The sequence below is a fragment of the Budorcas taxicolor genome, chromosome 1, assembly GCF_023091745.1.
Source record: "Budorcas taxicolor isolate Tak-1 chromosome 1, Takin1.1, whole genome shotgun sequence".
Lineage (NCBI taxonomy): Eukaryota > Metazoa > Chordata > Mammalia > Artiodactyla > Bovidae > Budorcas > Budorcas taxicolor.
Genome location: NC_068910.1, coordinates 190,018,161 through 190,040,838, shown reverse-complemented (window position 1 = coordinate 190,040,838; position 22,678 = coordinate 190,018,161). Strand labels below are relative to the sequence as shown.

Genomic DNA, 22,678 nt, shown 5'->3' with positions numbered 1-22,678 from the left:
TAGAACCAAAATGATTGCCTGGAAAGGCAGCAGGGGCACAAGAAGACAGATGGCAGTGAAAAGGGAACGTGTTTTTCTACATTTACCAAATGTAATTAAGTACCTCCTTTTTTTTAACCATCGTTGGGTGCTTTTCAAAAAGAATCTCGTTTAAACTTCTCACTAACTGTTGCAGATGGAGGAATCAGATATGAGAGAGAAAGAGAGAGAGGAACTTGACGAATGTAACACAGCCAGTAAGTGGGAGAGTAGAAATTTTTTTTAATAAAAAATTGTATTCTAATACAATTGTATGCTAATAAAATTTTAATAAAAATTACTATACAATTAGCATATTATTAGCATACAGTCGCTACATAATGTTGTATTGGTTTCTGCTATACAGCAAAGTGAATCAGCTATAAGTGTTAGTGAAAGTGTTAGTTGCCCTGCTGCTGCTAAGTGGCTTCAGTCGTCTCCGACTTTGTACGACCCCATAGATGGCAGCCCACCAGGTTCCCCTGCCCTTGGGATTCTCCAGGCAAGAACACTGGAGTGGGTTGCCATTTCCTTCTCTGTGTTAGTTGCCTAGTCCTGTCCAACTCTTTGGGACCCATGGGCTGGAACCCACCAGGCTCCTCTGTCTAAGGAATTTCCCAAGCAAGAATACTGGAGTGGGTAGCCATTCTCTTCTCTGGGGTATCTTCCCGACCCAGGGATTGAATCCAGGTCTCCTGCATTGCAGGCAGATTTTTACCATCTGAGCCATAGGCTTGATCAGCTATGTGTATACATATATCCCCTCCCTCCTGAAGTTCCTTCCCACCCCACCCCTCGTCCCACCCCGCTAGGTCACCATAAAGCACAGAGCTGAGCTCCCTGTGCTCTGCAGCAGATTCCCACTATCCATTTCACACAGGGTGGTATATATATGGAGCTTCCCAGGTATTGCTAGTGGTAAAGAACCTGCATGCCCAGGCAGGAGACATGAGACATGGGCTCGATCCTGGGTCAGGAAGCTCCCCTAGAGGAGGGAATGGCAACCTCCCTCCCCTAGAGGAGGGAATACTTCAGTATTCTTGCCAGGAGAGCCCCATGGACAGAGGAGTCTGGTGGGCTACAGTCCATAGGGTGGCAAAGAGTCAGACACAACTGAATTGACTTAGGGTATATATGTCGATGCCAATCTCCCAAAGCATCCCACTCTCCTTTCCCCTCTATGTCTACATGTTTGTTCTCTACACCTGTGTCTCCATTCCTGCCTTGGAAATTAGGTTCATCTGCACCATTTTTCTAGATTTAACATACATGCGTTACTACACGATATTTGTTTTTCTCCTTCTGACATTTCACTCTGTATGACAGTCTCTAGGCCCATCCAAGTTTCTACAAATGGCCCTATTTCATTCCAAGGTCAAAGCCACTTCTCTATTCCCCGCCACACTGTGTGAGGACTTGTCTACACTTGAAATGATTTGCTTAACCTCCAAATGCCTTGCTAGAGAGGAAGTTCTTGCTGGCAGAGGCTCTGTCTGCCTGAGGCTCCAGGTGTCCCTCAGTGCTCTCTATGGTGTCTGTTGGGAGCAGAGCCCTTCCTGTTCCACTGACTTCTCATTTGGGCAACCTGCTAGGAATCTAGTCTTTCACTTTAGCCAGGCCTCTGGTGCCCCTTCTGACATTCATCCTTACCTGGTCTGCTTCCACAATTGTTTTTTCCAGCTGCATTGGTCTTCCTTATAGTGCGCTGGACTTCTCTAGCTGTGGAGCCCCGGATCTAGAGTGGGAGGGCTTAGTAGCTACCCCGCCAGGACGTGTAGGATCTTAGTTTCCCAACCAGGGATTGAACCACTCCCCATTCCCTGCATTGGAAGGTGGATTCTTAACTACTGGAATGCCGGGGAAGTCCCTGTGCTTCTACTCTTTCCCTTGAAACCATTCTTCAGTGCAGCAGCCAGAGTGGTCTTTGAAATGTAAATCAGGTAATCTTGATCTTAGAATAAAATCCAAAACCTTACCCATGGCTTTCTGGCTCAGCTGTGGACCCAGTGCACATTTGCCCTCATGTCTCCAGCCTCATGCTTGAGCTCCAGCCGCCACACTGGCTCTCTCTGCATGTCTTCTCACTCAGAGCTCTCTTCCACCTTGGAGCCTTTGCACAGCTGCTTCCTTTGCTCTTTGTTTACTTTAATTATTCTGGAAAAATACATGTACAAGGAAGCACAGACAAGCATGTTTATTACCGCATCATTGTAATACAACAATTGAAAACAACCCAACATCCTTCATCAGTAGGAGGAGCCTACCCAATGCAATCTATATTCTCAGTACAGTCGGTACTCCATACCCACCAAGAGGAAGGGCGATAGTCTTCAGAGTATTATGCAGTGGTTGGAAACACTGAGATACATGCTGATAGGGGTATAAATTGGTACAGTACCTGCAGAAGGCAATGTGGCAATATCTATCAAAATTAGCTATCAAAAACCCTTTGTGCAGTTTCCCTTTGGGGAATTCATCTTACAAGTATACTTCCATACAGAAGGTAATATAGGTATAAAGTTCTTTATTGTAGCACTCATTGTAATAGTGACACTGAAAACAACCCAGGACTCCATCAACATCCATTCCGATTGGGTAAATAAATTATGGGGCAGTCATATATTTCCTTGTAGCTCAGACGGTAAAGCGTCTGTCTACAATGCAGGAGACCCGGATTCGATCCCTGGGTGGGGAAGGTCTCCTGGAGAAGGAGATGGCAACCCACTCCAGTATTCTTGCCCAGAAAAATCCCACGGATGGAGGAGCCTGGTAGGCTACAGTCCATTGGGTCGCAAAGAATAGGACACGACTGAGCGACTTCACTTTCACTTTCATACAATGGAAAACATGGTGCTGAAAAAAGAAGGAAGATGTTCTCAGTACTCTGATATAGAATCAAGATATGGAAAGTCACTTCAAGGTGCAGAATAGTGTATAAATATGCATAAAATGGGAGAAAATAGGAATCTATATTCATATTTGGTTGAAATGCATGAGGAAAAACTAACTGTAGTAGGAAAACTAACAACAGTGGTTACCTATGAAACTGGCATGGGAATGGTGTAGATGAGGAGCAAGAACGGGGACGAAAACTTCACTGTACCTTTTTACTTACCTTTGGGGCTTTAACTATGTGAATATACTACCTCCCTCACCACTACATACACAAAACAAGGAAGAAGTGGGTCTACATTACTGACATGAAAAGGTCTGCAAGACAAATTGTTAAGAAAAACAAGCGTGTTGCAAAACAACATGCACTTATCAGAGTTTAGAAATACAAGGACAGGGGATTGGGAGATGGGCACTTGATGGGAGGCTTGATTTTTAGGGGTGGCTGGCCAAAGGGGACTTTCCTTTTAGCTGTGTGGGTCAATTCTTTTTTTAGTATGCATTATTTATGAATTAATTATAAGTAAGGGAATAAGGAAAGATTTCTTGGGTGGAGTACTGCCAGGTGATGACTAGATCAAGGGTTGGGTACTGGGAGTAAGTGATTGAAACGGAGTGAAGGCAAGGTTGGAACTAAGAAAGTACCAGATGTATTCAGCTAGGCTGTTACCTAGAGGAACACACACAGTACAAAGCCCCAGTGTGGTGTTCTGAGCTGGGCTGGACAGCATGGGGTGGCTCTGTAGGTGATGAGGGATGAGGAGAACCCTCTAAAAGTCTTACTCAGAAGAGGTAGCTCCATGATTCCCATGAGGGCATGGTTGAAGACTCTAGAGCTGTGTGGTCTCCAGAGAGAGATGGCTTTTTCTGGTGGTAAAAGATAAATAGCGGAGAAATACTGTTCAATATGGCGGCCACCAACCACATGTGGTTCTTGAGCCCCACAACTGTGGTTTGTGCAAGTGAGGGGATGAAATTTTGTATTTTATTTTGATTAACTTAAATGTAGGTGTGTGCATGCTCGGTGGCTCAGTCATGTCCAGCTCTGTGTGGCCCCACAGACTGTTGCCCACCAGGCTCCTCTGTTCATGGGATTTCCCAGGCAAGAATACTGGAGCGGGTTGCCATTTCCTACTCCAGGGGATCTTCCTGACCCAGGGATCAAACCTGCGTTTTCTGCATTGGCAAACAGATTCTTTACCACTGCTCCACCTAGGAAGCCACGTGCTTCTTTGCATTTATCACACTGGACAACGCAGAGCTAGACGGAAGCTTCATGAGAAGCTGGTTCTGGTAATTTGGGGCATAAAAGAATAAGTGGCCTCCACTAGAGATGCCCAAGGTTGGTGTAGTGGCCTTAGGAGAGGACCTGAATCCCACCGATGCAAGAAGAAGAAAAAAATGCTCTGGGGAAAAACTGAATATATAGGAGGTTAGATGGTATTTATGGGAACAAAGATCTAACACTTCCATCATTGCAAAAAGTTCCACTGGATGATGCTGATCTAGCCACGTTCTGCTACTGAGCCCTTGAGATGGGCTGTGAGCATAAATACACAGAGATTTTGTCCCAAAAGAAGAATACAGAATATTAGTAACTTTTAATATTGATCACATGTTGAAATAATAATTTGCATATATTTTGTTATATAAAATATTGAAAGTAATTACAAAGGGGGAGGGAGGATGGCGTAGGAAGGATTAGGAGTTTGGGATTAGCAGATTCAAACAATCATACATAGGATGGATAAACAGCAAGTTCTTAGTGTTTAGCACAGGGAGCTATATTCAATAGCTTGTGATGAACCATAATGGGAAGAATATATATATTTGCATAACTGAATCATTTTGCTATACAGCACAAATTAACACAATATTTTAAGTCAACTATACTTCAATAAAACTTCAATAATTACAGCTGCTTCTTTTTTAAGATTTACTTATTTATTATTTTTAGCTGTGCTGGGTCTTCGTTGGTACATGTGGGCTTTCTCTAGTTTCCCAGCCGCTTCTTTTTTAATGCAGCTTGTAGAAAATTTAAATTACACGTGTGGCTTGCATTACATTTCTATTGGACAGAGTTGATATAAAAGTGCAATGAGAAAGACTGAGAGGGGATCAGGTCAGAGCAGGGCTGAGGATAATGGGGATAAGTGGTGCTTTAGTACTTTTGGCCCCAGGTCGTGTCTGGTCTCTCAATTTGACACGGAGGCCCCCTAGAGATCTGCTGAGGACCTGGGGTCCCAGCATAGAAAGGAGTAGTATGGTTTGGGATGTTCTTGAAGGCCTGCTTTGTTGGGTCAGCTCAGGAGTTTCCCAATTCCCTTTTCCCCATGAAAATGTACTTACCTCTATTCTTAATTTGGGTGATAATATCTCCACATTCTATGCCTTCATATGGTAGAGTTCATTCTGATTAATACCAGCCTTTCCTTAAATATGTGAAAAAGATGCTCAACTCACTTATATTAAGAGAAACACAAAACAACATACAAGGCAATATTTTTGCCAGAGCGGATTGGCCAAGATTAAAAAAAAAATTAAGTAAAAACTGTGTGGGCAAGGTACAGGATAACAGGGTTATGGGAATTTAGTTAATACAATCTTTGCAGAAGAAAAATTGTCTATCAAGACTTTAATTGTGTATTAGGTTTGACTCAGTCCTGGTATTCACTCTATAGATATTCACAGTGAAAATAACCTCTGCAAATGGTATTCATTGCAGTAGTATTTATAAAAGATATAATTGGGAATAGCTTCAATGTTCATTACTGGATAGTGATGAAATATGTAAGTATAGTTTCAATAGGATTACAAGATAATAATGTAACCTCACTAAATAACAGCTGCTAAAAATAGTAATGCAGAAATAAAGCAGATTCAGACATACAGAGAAGGATCTCCAAGATACATTATTAAGTTAAAAAAAAAAGGAAAGAAAAAATGCAAAGTGAGAACAGTGTAGGTAGCACACAGTCATTTCTGTGGTGAGTAGAACTCAGTGTATTTGTTTTGTTCAGTTCTATGCTTATACATGGAGAAGGCAATGGCACCCCACTCCAGTATCTCACCTGGAAAATCCCATGGACAGAGGAGCCTAGTAGGCTACAGTCCATGGGGTCTCGAAGAGTCGGACACGACTGAGGGACTTTACTTTCACTTTTCACTTTCATGTATTGGAGAAGGAAATGGCAACCCACTCCAGTGTTCCTGCCTGGAGAATCCCAGGGAAGGGGGAGCCTGGTGGGCTGCCGTCTCTGGGGTCGCACAGAGTCGGACACGACTGAAGTGACTTAGCAGCAGTAGCATGCTTATACATCGGAGAAGGCAATGGCACCCCACTCCAGTACTCTTGCCTGGAAAATCCCATGGATGGAGGAGCCTGGTCGGCTGCAGTCCATGGGTCGCGAACAGTCGGACTCGACTGAGCGACTTCTCTTTCAGCGTTCACTTTCATGCACTGGAGAAGGAAATGGCAACCCACGCCAGTGTTCTTGCCTGGAGAATCCCAGGGAGGGGGAAGCCTGGTGGGCTGCGTCTATGGGGTCGCACAGAGTCGGACACAACTGAAGCGACCTAGCAGCAGCAGCAGCAGCAGCGTGCTTATACATGTATAGATTCGTTTGAAAGATGTGTAAGAAACCAGTAACAGTTGTGGCTTCTAAGGAGGGGAACTATATTATGGGGAGAAGAGAGACTATTTTGTACCTTTAAAATTTTCGTGACATGCATATATCAGCAATCCAATAAAACTAAGTAAAACATCTAATGACTTTTTAAGTAGAGAATTGCCTCTTATCACAACATCATAAAGCATCTTTTGCTGACGCTTCACAGTATAACACTTGCCTGGTGCTGCAGCTCTCTCTTTTTGCCTTCTGAGGAGTTAGATTTACTCTCTAACTACTTAGGAATTGAAGAGAAAAACGTATGTGTTTACTTATTTTTTGGCAAGTACAGTATCTGGATTGATCCATTTTTAGGTTTCCAGGACTTTGACTTCTTTCCCTCTTGTTTTGTTACTTTCTTCATGCTTAATCATTTCTTGTGAAGTTAATGAAAGTTTAAAAAAATATTTATTTTGAAAAATCAGAGTTCGCTGTTCTTTTACTCTTTGACATTCTCTTGAAATAAACATTTAAAGATCATACAGAATAGGAGTAAAACAAAATGCTCGATGCAGGGTGCCCTCTAGTGGTTAAAGAAAACACTCGAATTCTAGAGCCCCTCCTTTTCTCAAAAATCAAGAACTTCTGTGTTTTTCTAAAAATAGAATTACCATGGGTATATATGCGTGCATTTCCTGGTGGCTCAGACAGTAAAGAATCTGCCTGCAATGCAGGAGACCTGGGTTTGATCCCTGATTCAGGAAAATCGGCTGGAGAAGGGAATGGCTACCCACTCCAGTGTTCTTGCCTGGAAAATCCCATGGACAGAGGAGACTGGCGGGCTACAGTCCATGGTATTGTAAAGAGTCAGACACGACTGAGCAATTTAACACTCACTTTTAACACTCCTTGCAGTGTGCTCAGTTCTGTCTGACAGTTCCACTCCTGTGTGTGTCACTTCAGTCGTGAATGTATATATCATATATATAATATATGGGTTGGCTATCTGCTCCGTGCTATACGTTATATCCTTGTAGCTTATTTTATACATAATGGTTTGTCCCTCTTAACCCTCAGTTGCCCCTCCCTGCCCAGTGGTAACCACTAGTATGTTCTGCATGTCTGAGTCTGTTTCTGTTTTGTTATATTGACTAGTTTGTTGTGTATTTTAGATTCCGCATATAGGTGATATCATAGAATATTTGTCTTCATCAAATTTTAAGAAATGCTTTCTATTAGTAACTCCTAAGTTCACAAAGATTCCCTACTGCAATTTCTTCCATTAATTTTAAAGCTCTCTCTCAGACAATTAGAACCTCCATTTACCTTGGAACCACTCTGCCAGTTTGAGAGGCGAGAAGGGCATTTTCCATCCTAGTCCCATGCTCCAAACTGGATTTACTTGTTCCTCATAATGAGTCAGTTTTCCTAGCACCATCTGTTAAGCAATCATTCTTTCCCCCATTGAGCAGTGCTGACACCTTTGCTGTGTATTAAGTTCCTGTGCAACTGGCCCTGAATTAGCTCTTCTAATCCATTGGCCAAACTTTTAGTTCCTGTGCTATGAGCACACCGTTTTTGTTTGTTTGTTTTGCTTTTACAATGGCAAGAGGTTTGATATTTTATTCTTATTCTTTATACACTCATGTGATTCCAGTCCAGATTTTCACTTAATTCTTTCAGAATGCTTCAAGGCCAGTATTTGTATTTTTTTAACTTTTGGAGGTGACATTTAATACCATGATTGTGATGAGCTAGGTCAGTATTATTATCTATATTTTACACATAAGGAAACAGAGGCCCGGAAAATCTAATTTCAATGCCCAAAGTTCATGTACTGTTAAATGGTGAAACTAGGATTTTAAGCTAAGTCAGTCTAGCTTGAGAGCGTGTGTTTTCCTTTCTACTACATGCCCAGTATATCAGCTCCTGGTCTGATTGTTCTTTGAGCCCAATGAAGAGTACTGACCAACTGGGAAAAAGGAAAAAAAATTATCAACTCAGCCTCTTGGCAAACACTAGCATGTTTCTGGGTTTAATTGCCTTGTTTTTTTTCACACAGTATTATTGAAGTTCAAAGTTTTAAAAATCCATGTTCTAAGCTAGATTCAGGTTACATATATGATAATTTAAAAAATATATCTCCAGGTGCTGGGAATGAGGTAGTGTTTTCTAATGATAATATATGCAATTTAGCTCAATAGTTTAAAAGTCAGAAGCCCAGGACCTCACCATGTAGGAGTCAGTGTTGTTCTTACCCACTCTGTTCCTTCTTTTTAGCAGAGCCCAGATTTTACGCAGATACATACACCCCAGTCAGCCAGGTGCTCCCTGTAAACCCGCCATGGTCATTCTACTCTCTTTGCCGTCAGTTGGTTTAGGCATCAGCTCATTTCTGACAAATAAGACATGAAGAAAAAGTCTGACGGGATGATGTCTAAGAAGCCTTTTTTCTTAGTCTTTAAAAAAAAATGATATATAAGCTTTCTGGATGAAAGGAACACTTCTTCCTCTGGTGTGATGTTGGGAGCTGTGGTAGCCGTTTTGTGACTGTGAGAGAAATCAGCCTGAGGAACAGGCTGACCCCCCTGAAGATGGCAGAGCAGAGAGATGGAAAGAATGTGGGCCCTTGATGGAACTGGGCTGCTAAGTTAACAAATTCTGGGAGAGTTATGCCTCTGAGCATCTGGATGAATGAAATAATTAAATTTCCTTATAGTGTAAGCCACACAAGTGATGGGATTCCTGTCAGTTGTGACTAAAGGTATCCTGTGTTGTTGTTCAGTTGCTAAGTTGTGTCCAACTCTTTGAGACTCCAAGGACTGCAGCACACCAGGTTCCCCAGGAGTTTGCTCAGATTCGTGTCCACTGAGTTGGTGATGCTGTCTAACCATCTCATCCTCTGCCTCCCCCTTCTCCTTTTGGCTTTAATCTTTCCTAGCTTCAGGATCTTTTACAGTGAGTCAGCCCTTTGCATCAGGTGGCCAAAGTATTGGAGCTTCAGCTTCAGCATCAGTCCTTCCAAAGAATATTCAGGGCTGATTTTTCTTTAGGATTGACTGGTTTGATCTCCTTGCAGTCCAAGGGACTCTCAAGTCTTCTCCAGCACCACAATTCAAAAGCACCGATTTTTTGGCACTCAGCCTTCTTTATGGTCTGACTGTTTTATGGTGTATATATTTTTGGACCATAAAGGTATCTTACACGTGCTTCCTAAGGTAATGTAAGTATAAATCCTCAATTATCTGTTGTGACTTTAAGTCGAGAACGTGACCCCTGTATGGGCTCCCACATCTGCTGCCTCTGCTCCGGGTAGGGATTGGGGGAGTGAACGGGGTGTGTCATACCATAGGCCCATATGTCTGCCTTTTATCCCATCCTCTCTTATCTGCAAGGAGCTTACTGTCTAATAGGGAACACAGAGAAATGACATGGTGGTGGGTGCAGACCTGTCTGGGACTAAGTTTAAAGCACAGGGCTAGCTCAAAGGAGGGAGAGACTCACTTGTCTGGGATGCATATCCAGGAACAGAACTGCTAGGGGGAGTTGGGGCAAGAGTGAGCTGAGGTGTCAGAGGAAGAGCCTAGAGTTGGGTATAAGAATTAGCTGGGAGGGAGAGTGGGTTGGAAGAGCAGAATTCCAAGTTGAGAGGAGGTGTGAGTTAAGAGACAAGAGATGGAAACAGGGCCCCGGGGGAAGCTGGATCCCTTGGTGTGGCCAGAGCACAGAGTTATCAGGCCGCAGAGAAAGGGGCTGAGAAGAAGGCATTTTCCTCTTCCCCCAAAGAGGTGAAGGAAAGAGTCTCCTTTTCTGTGTGTGTGAAGTGATATAATATGTGCTCCAGTTGAAGTATGAAAAAGCTTCGTGAGTGAGTTAGCTAACTTACGTATATATAGAAAATAAAACTTCATTTGAGAATTTTAGAAATGGGCCTTTGGAATGATTGTTCATTGGAGAATATTAAACAAGTTATTATTTGCCTCTGTTGAATAAACAACTGAGATAAAACAAAAGAGTCTATATTAAAAAGTAAGTTTCCTTCCACCCTAGAATCTTAAATTTCTTTCCCTGGTGGCAAGCACAGTGGCCAGGGTTTAAAAAATACACATTACCATATGTAAAATTAGATAGCCAGTGGGAATTTGCTGTATGTTGCAGGGAGCTCAAATCCAGTGCTCTGTGAAAACCTAGAAGGTTGGGACAGGGCGGGAGGTGGGAGAGAGGTTCAGGAGCGAGGGAACATATGTATGCCTATGACTGACTCATGTTGATGTATGGCAGAAACCAACACGATATAAAACAATTATCTTCCAATTAAAAATAAAATTTAAAAATCAAACAAAAATAGATACTTTTATTTAGTTTTTAAAAAAGAAATACGTGCATAAACAAACATGCATTTGGTATCAGCTATCTACTGCTGTGTGGGCAATCCCATGGATGGAGGAGCCTGTTGGGCTGCAGTCCATGGGGTCACTAAGAGTCAGGCACGACTGATCGACTTCACTTTCACTTTTCACTTTCATGCATTGGAGAAGGAAATGGCAACCCACTCCAGCGTTCTTGCCTGGGAATCCCAGGGATGGGGGAGCCTGGTGGGCTGCCATCTATGGGGTCGCACAGAGTCAGACACAACTGAAGCGACTTAGCAGCAGCAACAGCAGCAGCAGCAGCTGTGTAACGTTACCCCAAAACGTAGTGACTTAAAACAACAAACATTTATTATCACATATTTCCTGTGATCAGGAGTCCCAGTGGCCTCGTTGGGCCCTCCAGGCTCAGGGTCTGTTACAAAGATGTCATCAAGCTGTCAGCTGAGAATGCAGTCACCTCATAGCTCTGATCCAGACTATCTGCTGTCAAGTTCCCTCAAGGCCTTGCTGGCAGGATTTAGTTCCTCACAGGCTGTTAGGCTGATGGCCTCATTTCTGCATTGGTCTTTTGCTTGAGGCCTCCCTGAGCTTCTTACCTCATGGGCCTCTCCACTGGGCTCCTCAGAGCATGGCAGCTGATTTCATCCACGCAAATAGGTGACAAGAGCTAGAAAACTCAAGAAGGACAAGAAGGAAACCAAAGTTTTTTTCTACAACCAAATCTCAGAATTGACACCCTTGCTATATTCTGTTAGAAAAAAGACACTAGGTTGAACCCACACTAGGCTGAATCCACACCAAGGGTTGGAGAGCATTGAGGATCATCTTAGAAGCTGCCTGGCACATGCGTGTATTTCTGTCTATAGATGTCCTTTTTTAGAGCTTTTTTTTTTTTGGCCATGCCCTGCAGCATGTGGGATCCTCAGTTCCTCAACCAGTGATCAAACCCACACCCACTGCAGTCGAAGCATTGAGTCTTAATCACTGAACCACCAAGGAAGTCCCTAGATGCTTTTTTTTTAAAGCACAAAGTTTACTACCTTGCTTTTGGCATATAACAGTGTATCTTGGAGCACTTTCCAGGTCGGTACATGAAGATCTTCTACCCTTGATATAGCATGTGTCGTTCCTCATGAAACAGTCCCTTATTGATGGACAGTCAGGGCATTTTTAATGTTTTGCTGCACATATTCTTTTTAAAAATTTTAAATGATTATTTATTTTTGGCTGCACTGGGTCTTCATTGTTGAGTGCTGGCTTGCTCCAGCTGTGGCGACCAGCAGACACTTTCTAGCTGGGGTGCATGGGCCTCTCATTGCAGTGACTTCTCTTATTGTGGAGCATGGGCTTAGCTGCTCCAAGGCATGTGGGATCTTCCAGGACCAAGGATCAAAGGAACCGAAGATCAAACCAGCATTTCCCGTGCACTGCAAAGCAGATTCTTAACCACTGGACCACCAGGGAAGCCCCGCACATATTCTTTACTGCAGTGATTTCTCATATGGAGGGAAATTCATTCCTACAAGTGGAATTGCTGGGTCAAAGGGTATGTTCCCTTCACATTTTGATAACTATGGCCAAATGGCCATCCAACCCCAAAGCAGAATTGTCTACTTCTCCACAGCTTCTTAAGGCATTGTTCACAAGTTTTAATGAACGAAAGGGAAATCATAGGAGAAAAACTAAAAACTAAAGTCTAATAAGAGAAACAAATGGCAGTCATTAATTTTTAGTAACTAACAGTGTTACACTGTATAATTTGATTTGGATTTACCAGGGTATTTTCCTAATATAATATGCAAACAAGATTAAGGACTCGAGTTTAGGCCCCAGTGTACCTGCTGATCATTTCTGGCTCTTGTCACTACAATCTTAGATAACACTTCCCTCTCTGATATTTGTGTGGGTCACTCAGCAGTTAACTTCTTAGATTTCAGCCTCCTTTGAGGACATCGCATTCATGAATATCAAGTCAAGTTTATATTGAATAATTATTTGCTTTGGAAACATTATACTTTCTGGCCATTTTGGCCTTTCCTATGGATGTTTCAAGCATTAGAAAGACAGGGAATGTTGGGGTCAAGAAGTCTTAGAACCCAGATACAGCCCTCCTCCAATTCCCTTCCAAGTTCTGGAATTCCTTCTACAATCAACTTCTCTCTGTGTGTTTTCATAGGGGAATACTTATTCTATTAAGGTAGATTATTCCATTAGTAAACAGCTCTAGAGGTTAAAAAGTATTTCACATATTGAGTTGAAATCAGAAATCTGATGCTGTGGTGCCTCTTAATTGGTCTTAGGGAGCAACAGGGAAAAAGTCTTTGCTCCTTGTAGATGGCTCCCCAGCTTCCTTCAGTCTGCTCTGCTCCTGGCCAATGACTTCATTCATTCCTTCTTCCCAGGAGTTGATTTCCAGATGTGCTGCCACATGGATTCCTTTCTTCTGAACACACTCCTAAGATTCAAAAAGATGTCAAACAGAAGGGCACCCACACTGCCAGTCTTTCTGCTGATCCCCACCTGATAGTAGGTACACTTTGAAGCCCACTGATTGAGAATAGGGATATGACAAAGAGCTGTTGTGAACTCAAGAATGCTCTGACAGTGTTTGTAGCAGCATCATTCACAATAGCCAAAAGCTGGAAGTAACCCATATGTTTATCAATGGATGAACAGATAAATTGTGCTATAGACATACAATGGACTATTATTCAGCCTTAAAAAGGAAGGAAATTCTGACACATGCTACATCATAGCTATAGCACAGAAGATATGCTAAGTGAAATAAGCCAGTCATGAAGGGACCAATACTGTATGATTTCACTTCTATGAGATATTTAGAGTAGTCAGATTTAGAGAAACAAGACTTCCCTGGTGCTACAGTGGATAAGAATCTGCCTACCAATGCAGGAGACACAGGTTCGGTCCCTGGTCTGGGACGATTCCACATGCTGTAAGCAACTAAGCCTGTGCACCCTAACTACCGAGTCTACACACCCTAGAGCGCAGAGCTGGGCTCTGCAACAAGAGAAGCCACTGCAATGAGAAGCTCACACACTGAAGCTAGAGAGTAGCCCCGGCTCTTCACAACTAAAGGAAGCCCGTGCAAGGCAATGGAGACCCAGTGCAACCAAAAATAAATAACTAATTTTAAAAATGTATAGACACAGAAAATAGAATGGCAGCTTTCTGGGGCTGCGGGGAGGAGAGGTGGGAAGTTAGTGTTGAATGGGCATAGTTTCTGTTTGGGAAGGTGAAGAAATTCTGGAGATAGATGGTGGTGTGAGTTTGCACAACAATGTGATTGTATTTAGTGCCACTAAACTGTACACTGAAAGTGGTTAAAATGGCAAAGTGCATGTTGTGTGTATTTTTCCACAATAAATCAAACTGTATCCTATCAATCACTGTTGCATCTCCAAACATCTGAAAAAAATAATTGTGCATATGTCTAAGATCAATTATTCATATACTCTGCAGTTAGTTTTGGCACTCCTCTCCCACCCTCGACCTGAAGACTTCATTCATCCCACTGTAAGCCTCCGGAAGCCATGTGTATCGTGTGGCTCTATTTCCCTGGATGCAGCTGCTTAGACCAAGACTGAGCAGCTAACTTGAGTTGGAATACTAAGAAACTCAGCTGAGATTTTGGAATTTGGTGTCAGCAACTTTTTGTTAGTCTCTGTGTAGGGCAAGAGGATATATATTTGGGAGCATGAGGTACTGTCTTCCATGTTCACTTATTCAATAAATGTTCACTGTTTGCCTATTGGTGCAATGGCAACCCACTCCAGTACTCTTGCCTGGAAAATCCCATGGACGGAGGAGCCTGGTAGGCTACAGACCGTGGGGTTGCAAAGAGTAGGACACGACTGAGCCACTTCACTTTCACTGTTCACTTTCATGCATTGGAGAAGGAAATGGCAACCCACTCCAGTGTTCTTGCCTGGAGAAACCCAGGGACGGGGGAGCTTGGTGGGCTGCCATCTATGGGGTCGCACAGAGTCGGACACGACTGAAGCGACTTAGCAGTAGCAGCAGCCAGGCACAGTAATAGGGGCTAGGATTCAGCCCCATTCCTGCCCTCCTTGAGAAGCAGGACAAGTTGGACTGAAAAGATATTACCTCTAATGTCATCTCTAATATATTTTTGTTCTCTCTTAGATTTTGTAAGCTCCTCCCTCCTCGATGAACATCACAGAATACCATGGTTTTGTCACGTTTAACTTCCCCCTCTACATTTTGTTAGCACATACTTTGTTTACGGCACCGAAGCTAGTACAACTGTTCAATGAAAGCTTGGTTGACAGTGACAGGATGTTAGGAGGATTTTTAATTGAGCACCAAGACCACTCAGAGAAGTTCCATGTATGTTCACAGAACACCTATGAAGAATAGTGTGAGAGTGTGTGTGTGTGTGTGTGTACGCTCAGTTGTGACCAACTCTTTGCCAGCCTGTAGACTGTAGCCCACCAGGCTCCTCTCTCCATGGGATTCTCCAGGCAAGAACACTGGAGGGGGTTGCCATTTCCTCCTCCAGGGGATCTTCCTAAGGAAGGATAGTGGATGTTTTTGTTTACTAGCTGCAGCAGCGCCACCACGTGGCACAATAGTAAATGATGTTTGCAGTCCATTGAGCCTGTCTGTAGGAATTACACAATTCTTTTTGGGGAAGTTGGAGAGGGGAGTATTATTCTGTGTGGCTTGCAGGAATCTCAGTTCTCCAACCAGGGATTGAACCCAGGCCTCTGCAGTGAAAGTGCTGAATCCTAACCACTAGACCACCAGGAAACTCCCCAAATTACACAATTCTCAAAAAGAATTTTTTAGATTGAGGAAGAGGAGATTTGTATTATTTCAAAATCTACACAGGCTGGGAGACTTTTTGGTCTGCTTAAAATTAGCAAAATTTGCATTTTCTTAAAATTAGACAACACTGTGCTAAGGTCTCCATCCTTCTCTCTGAGGGCCTCTAGTAACTCCTAGGAGTTAGCCCCAGAGGTGACCTTTTAACAGCAGGACAGATACCCTGAAAATTCTGTAGATTCTTTGATGAGGTCTTCCCTGACTCCTTTTATGCAGTACCAAGCTTTATATGTTTCTAAAAAACTACCTCTGCTGTGGATTTTTTTCACCAGCAAACAGTCACTGAATGCCGGCATGTGCGTACTCTGTTCGAGGCACGACAGATGCAGTGGTGCTTAAATCAGACTAAACTTCAGACTCCTCACTTATTATACTCGTGACACATCTGTCTCCTTTACGCCCTGTAAGTCCTTTGACAACAGAGATCTGTCTCATCCTATTTCACTGGAACCACACCTTCAGCCCATTTAATACCCCAGTAACAATTTCAGAACTCAGCTGCTTCAAGAAGATGGTACTTATTGGGGCCATGTCAGTTTTCTGGTGGGATCAAAGCTGTGCCTGCCAGCCACGGACAGAATACAAACGCAGAGAGTTCATTTTAGATTCTATGGTAGACTGAATAATAGCCCTCTGAAGATGTCCACACCCTAATTCTCAGAAACTGTGGATCTTTTGTGGATGAGACTAATTTAAGGCTTTTGAGATGGGAGATTGTTGGGGTGGGCCCAATGTAATCACAAGGGTCCTTGTAAGAGGGAGGTGGCAGAGCTGGAGAGAAGACTGTAAAGATGGAAACAGATGTCAGAGAGGAGAGAGGTTGCTATGCTATGGGCTTTGAAGCTGGAGAGAAGGCCACAAGCCAGGGAATGTAGGCGAACTCTGCTGCTGCTGCTGCTAAGTCGCTTCAGTCGTGTCCGACTGTGCGACTCCATAGATGGCAGCCCACCAGGCTGCTTCATCCCTGGGATTCTCCAGGCAAGAATATTGGAGTGGGTTGCCATTTCCTTCTCCAATGCATGAAAGTGAAGAGTGAAAGTGAAGTCGCTCAGTCGTGTCCAACTCTTAGCGACCCCATGGACTGCAGCCTACCAGGCCCTTCCACCCATGGGATTTTCCAGGCAAGAGTACTGGAGTGGGTCGCCATCGCCTTCTCCGAGGTGAACTCTAGAGACTGGAAAATGCAAGGAAATGGATTCTCCTCTAGCATTTCAAAAATGAACACAGGCCTGCTGCCACATTTTAGACTTCGGACCTCAGAAGTAGAAGATAACACATTCGTGTTGCTATAAGCTGCTAACTTTGAGGTAACTTCCAGCAGTATCAGGAAGTTGATATAGATTTTTGTCTTCCCTTTAATCTGCCCACACTCCCTGGTGCACAGAGCAGGACATTTCTACTCTGTTCACTTATTTTCCCAAGTCATGGAGGTGTCCTGGTGTTTTTCACACAAGACTGTAACAGTGTATCTGTAATAAGGTTGTCTGACCTTTGGCATATCCTCAGGGTCCCCAAGTCTTCTATGAGAATTTAAAATTCTGCATTTTCAGTTCCATGGTTGACTAAAAATTTAATATATAATTAATACACATTAATTGATAATTCAACTTACAACACCAAAGTCAGCCTCATCTTCAGAAGAACGCTAAAAGCATTCTCATTAAAGTCAGGAACAATCCAGGGATATCCACTAGTACCACTCTTACTTAATGTTAATCTTGAAAATATTTTCAAAAAACTAAGAATTAGGGTAACAAGAAATGTGAAAAGTCAATATGAAGGAAACAGAACAAAACTTGAAAAAGAAGAAAGGTATGCCATGTTCCTTAAGAAAAAGACTGACGATGATAGCACTGAAAACAGCCTTATGTGCTTAATATCACAGCAGCTGGGTTTCTGTTATTGGCAACTAAATGAAATTGATCGGAGAAATAGTCTTGTTTTATTTTTGTCTCCATAACTTCATTCTCCACCTAGCCTTTATATTACCTGGTGGGCCAAGCCAAACTCACCTTTGGACTGCCAGGATATGGGAAGTGAATTCTCCCTAGGAGATGTTGCCTTCTGCTCCTTGTCTGACTTGCCCCTAAGCACCTTCAGTCCTCCTTTGTCTCATACACACACACACACACACACACACACACACACACACACACACACACGACTCAGGAATACCCATTTCTATAATACTCCTCTGGACTATCCTAGGTTTTACTATCTTGTTGAAACAATAATTGCTACGTAGTAAGGGTAATCTTCTCAGGATCATAGCTAAAATAACCATTTTATGATCTTCAACATGTCACTAGCCTATTCTTGGGTTATATGTTTTTTGGACATAATTTTTATATACCTCTTACCTCTCTACATCTTGGACATTGTAGCTTAAAAAAATTCCACTTCTAGGAACTTCCCTGGCGGTCCAGTGGTTGAATCTTAGAGCTTCCAATGCAAGGGGTGTGGATTTGATCCCTGGTTGGGGAACTAGGGGCTTCCCTTGTGGCTCAGCTGGTAAAGAATCCACCTGCAATGCAGGAGACCTGGGTTCGATCCCTGGGTTGGGAAGGTCCTCTGGAGAAGGAAACAGCTACCCACTCCAGTATTCTGGCCTGAAAAACATGGGGTAGCAAAGAGTCGGACACAACTGAGTGACTTCACTTTCACATTTTGGGGAACTAAGATCCTATATGTTGCATGCTGCATAGCACAGCCAAGAAAGTTAAAAAATAAACTGCTAAAAAGAGATGTTTGTTTTTAAAAAACTCCACTGCTAATCACTACTGTCAAAGGAATTTTAGATAGCATCAATAAGTACATTTCTTTTGGTACAGGAGTGGAGAAAAGGGAGAAGCTGTTATTGTCACTGAAATCTTACTTGTCAGGCTAGCCTTGTGGGATGGGGTAGGGTGGTGGGAGGGGGGAGGGGCAGGGACAGGCAATAAGGTTAATCTCAAAGAATCTTCCATTTCAAGCAGACCACACCTTCTTTGGAGGCTGTTATCTGACTACTCCTAGAGGTGGCTAGGCTCTCTCAGAAGAAAAGCTAAGTTGGATTTTTAGCTCTCCTTTCCTCCCTCCTTATCTTCTCTCTGCAGAGCCTGGCAGATGCTAGAAATTCAACAACTGCCAAATGAACACAAGGATAGGACTGTCCTTCCACCAGCCTATATCCTGAAGCCTAAAGAGCAGAAAGAAACTGCTTAAAAATTCTCTAAGTGCCACCAAATAGGAGCAGTCCATTGGCACAGCAGAGAAGATGTTAGCTTTGGGGCAGTCATTTAAAAAAATAATTTAAATTAAATGTATCTATTTAGGGCTGTGCTGGAGTCTTCGTTGCTGAGTGTGCTTTTCTCTAGTCGGGGAATGTGGGGGCTACCCTGGTGGTGGCGCGCAGGCTTCTTGTTGTGGTGGCTTTTCTTGCTGTGGAGCACGGGTGCTAGAGCACGGGGCTTCAGACTCTAGGGCACCAGCTGAATAGTTCTGTCCCTCGGGCTTAGCTGCTCCTCGGCATGCGGAATTTTCCTAGACTAAGGATTGAACCCAAGTCTCCTGTATAGGTAGGCATGTTCTTTACCACTGAACCACCAGGGAAGCCCTGGTAAGGTCTCTATCTTTCACTGTGTATATTGTGAAATGCTGTTGTTTCAGCCTCTCCACTCCACCTTTTTCTCTCCCTTGGTTTAAAAGAAATTAAAACTTGTGTGTACGAAAGTCGCACAGTCGTGTCCTACTCTTTGTGACCCCATGGGCTATACAGTCCATGGAATTCTCCAGGCCAGAATACTGACTGGGGTGGGTAGCCGTTCCCTTCTCCATGGGATCTTCCCAACTCAGGGATCAAACCCAGGTCTCCCGCATTACAGGCAGATTCTTTACCAACTGAGCCACCAGGGAAGCCCAGGACATTTGGGGAGGCCCTTAAAAATATACTGGCCCTAGGCACTGAGCCTTCTATGTCTAATGGGTAAGCCAGTTCACCTCGGTGCTGGGGGACTGACTCTTTTTTTTTTCCCTTCTTCCTGAGGGTTAACCACAGAATATTAACCTTCTTTCCTCCTTTTTACTGTATGTCCATTTTCTTTGAGATTTTATTTAATTTTAAAAAAATATTTATTTTTGACTGTGCTGGGTCTTCACTGATGCTCGGGCTTTTCTCTAGTTGTCATGTGCGGGCTTCTCGTTTCAGGGGCTTCTCCTTTGCAGAGTACAGGTTCAAGGGCGTGCACACTTCCGTAGTTGCGGCTCCTGGGTTCCAGAGCACAGGCTATGTAGTTGTGGCTCACATGGCATGTGAGATCTTTCTGGACCACAGATGGAACCCATGTCTCCTGTATTGGCAGGCAGATTTTTTACTGCTGAACCCAGGGGAGCTCTGCTAAATGTGTTATCACCTCTGCTGAGACTTGACACTGTATATGAGAAGTCAGGAAACACACAGGCCTACAAGCAGGCCTGTGTGGGGCATTTGTCCACCGAGTGTGGTGAAGGCCTGCTGACCCCAGAGTCCCATGTGGCTCCCTCCCACTGGATTGTTCCCAGACCTGCCTGTTTTTCAAGAAAAACTGGAAATCCTGAGTAGAAAAAAGTCAAGTCTCCTAATTCAAAGAAAAAACCCTTCCTGCTTGAGCCAAATAAAACACCTCTGTGAACTGCATCTGGCACTACTTTGTAATCTCTGTCAAATGTAGCTGCAGGGAGAATCCTTAAAAACAGGTGTAAAAGTAGAGAACCAACATGTCAGCAAGAATAGCATGGTTTTAGTATGACTGGGAAAATACTAATTGCAGCAAATTGTATAATTTTCTTACTGTTTATGTGTAGTCACTTGGTAATAACTGTGAATCTAATTAACAATTTCAGATTCTATAAACATCTGTTTGCATTTATGTGCATGCTATCTCATCCTCCTTCATTTGCGGTTTGAGTAAAGGGGCCATAATTTCAAGACTTATATGTATGAAGGAAAACTCTGTTGTTAATCATGCTTTTGTGTTTTTCAGAGTGTACTTAATTAGGTCTTAATGAAGGCTTATGTTTAATTTTTAGTCAGGTCACATGTTTGACTTCCTTTGGGGCTTTACTATATGAGAGAGAAGTCTATGTTCCTTTAAGTCTCTAGGAATAAACATTTAATAAAGTAAGTGAAGTGAAAGTCACTCAGTCGTTCCTGACTCTTTGTGACCCCATGGACTATACAGTCCGTGGAATTCTCCAGGCCAGAATATTGTGGTGGGTAGCTGTTTCCTTCTCCAGGGGATCTTCCCAATCCAGGGATCGAACCCAGGTCTCCCGCATTGCAGGTGGATTCTTTACCAGCTGAGACACCAGGGAAGCCCCAACGTTTAATAAGGGTGATTTTAATGTGAAATAGGACTTCAGGGATTTAAATGAAAAGCATTTGTATATTTACTTCATAGCGACAAAGTCAGCCTTAAGTACTGCCAGAACATGACTAGGCAGGGACAAGCCCACAATTCTCCCTTCATCTCAGCTGATGATTTCACTTTCTAATCCTAGATTGTAAACAGACAATTAAGATCTAATGTGATGAGTATCTTGAGTGGGAAACAGGTTCCCATGGAAACAGAAGCAGAGTAACTTACTTAGGCTTGGTGGGGGAGGGAAGTCTGTTAAGTCTTCCTGGAGAAAATATATCTCCCATCAGTTCAGTTCAGTTCAGTTGCTCAGTCGTGTCTGACTCTTTGTGACCCCATGAATTGCAGCATGCCAGGCCTCCCTGACCATCACCAACTCCCAGAGTTCACTCAGACTCATGTCCATCGAGTCTGTGATGCCATCCAGCCATCTCATCCTCTGTTGTCCCCTTCTCCTCCTGCCCCCAATCCCTCCCAGCATCAGAGTCTTTTCCAATGAGGTGGCAAAAGTACTGGAGTTTCAGCTTTAGCATCATTCCTTCCAAAGAAATCCCAGGGCTGATCTCCTTCAGAATGGACTGGTTGGATCTCCTTGCAGTCCAAGGGACTCTCAAGAGTCTTCTCCAACACCACAGTTCAAAAGCATCAATTCTTTGCTCAGCCTTCTTCACAGTCCAACTCTCACATCCATACGTGACCACTGGAAAAACCATATCTCCCGTAAGAGTATTTAAAAACTGATTAACCTTCAATTAGAGGCCAGGATAAGGGTGAGGTGAGGGTGAGAAGTCTAGAATTAAAAATATCTGGGCTTGAAATTAAATTTAGTAGGACTAGAGGTTGCAAACCACCATTCTACTTCAGTATTTCGCAATGGAGCTTCCCTGGTGGCTCAGTGGTGAAGTATGCCTGCCAGTGGAGGAGACACTATTTGGCTCCCTGATCTGGGAAGATCCCACATGCCACAACCACTGAGCCTGTGCTTGAGAGCGCAGGAACCGCAGCTACTCAGCCCAGGCACCGCAGCTACTGAAGCCTGACTGCCCTGGAGCCTGTGTTTTACAACAGAAGCCATTGCAATGAGAAACCTGAGCACCAAAACTAGCGAAAAGCCCCTGCAGCAAGGAAGACCCAACACAGCCAATAAAAAAGATAAAGAAATAAAAATTATAAATATAGTCCACAATGGCCAAACTTACAAAAAAGATATTTCACACTTGTTACTTTCTGACCCTTTTTTTTTTTTTTGCTTGTTTACTATTTGTTCTACCCCAACCTGCTCACACAGAACAGGAGCCCTACCCAACTTGCTGATTCCTCAGTGCCTGGCACAGGCCTGTTAGCCTTTCCATGTATCAGATCACCACCACACCAACCTCCCCTCCCTCTCCCCCAACACCATCCAACAAACAAAATTCTCCTTCTTCAGAGCTGGCTTCCTGCTCTCTGAAACCTCCATCTGTTTACCCCATCCCCACCTTCAGAATTAATTCTTTCAGAGTTCCCACAGCTAGTGATCCTTCCTTGCAGCATCGGTTGAATTCTA

General features: G+C 43.3%; 1 protein-coding gene across 1 annotated transcript in view; it reads left to right on the top strand.

Moving 5' to 3' along the window:
• Positions 1-22,678, top strand: part of U2SURP (U2 snRNP associated SURP domain containing) — a 96,857-nt gene that overhangs the window by 22,819 nt on the left and 51,360 nt on the right. The window contains exon 3 of the mRNA XM_052645554.1: positions 176-236. Within this exon, the coding sequence (XP_052501514.1) occupies positions 176-236 (61 nt within the window). The remainder of the gene's footprint in view (positions 1-175; positions 237-22,678) is intronic.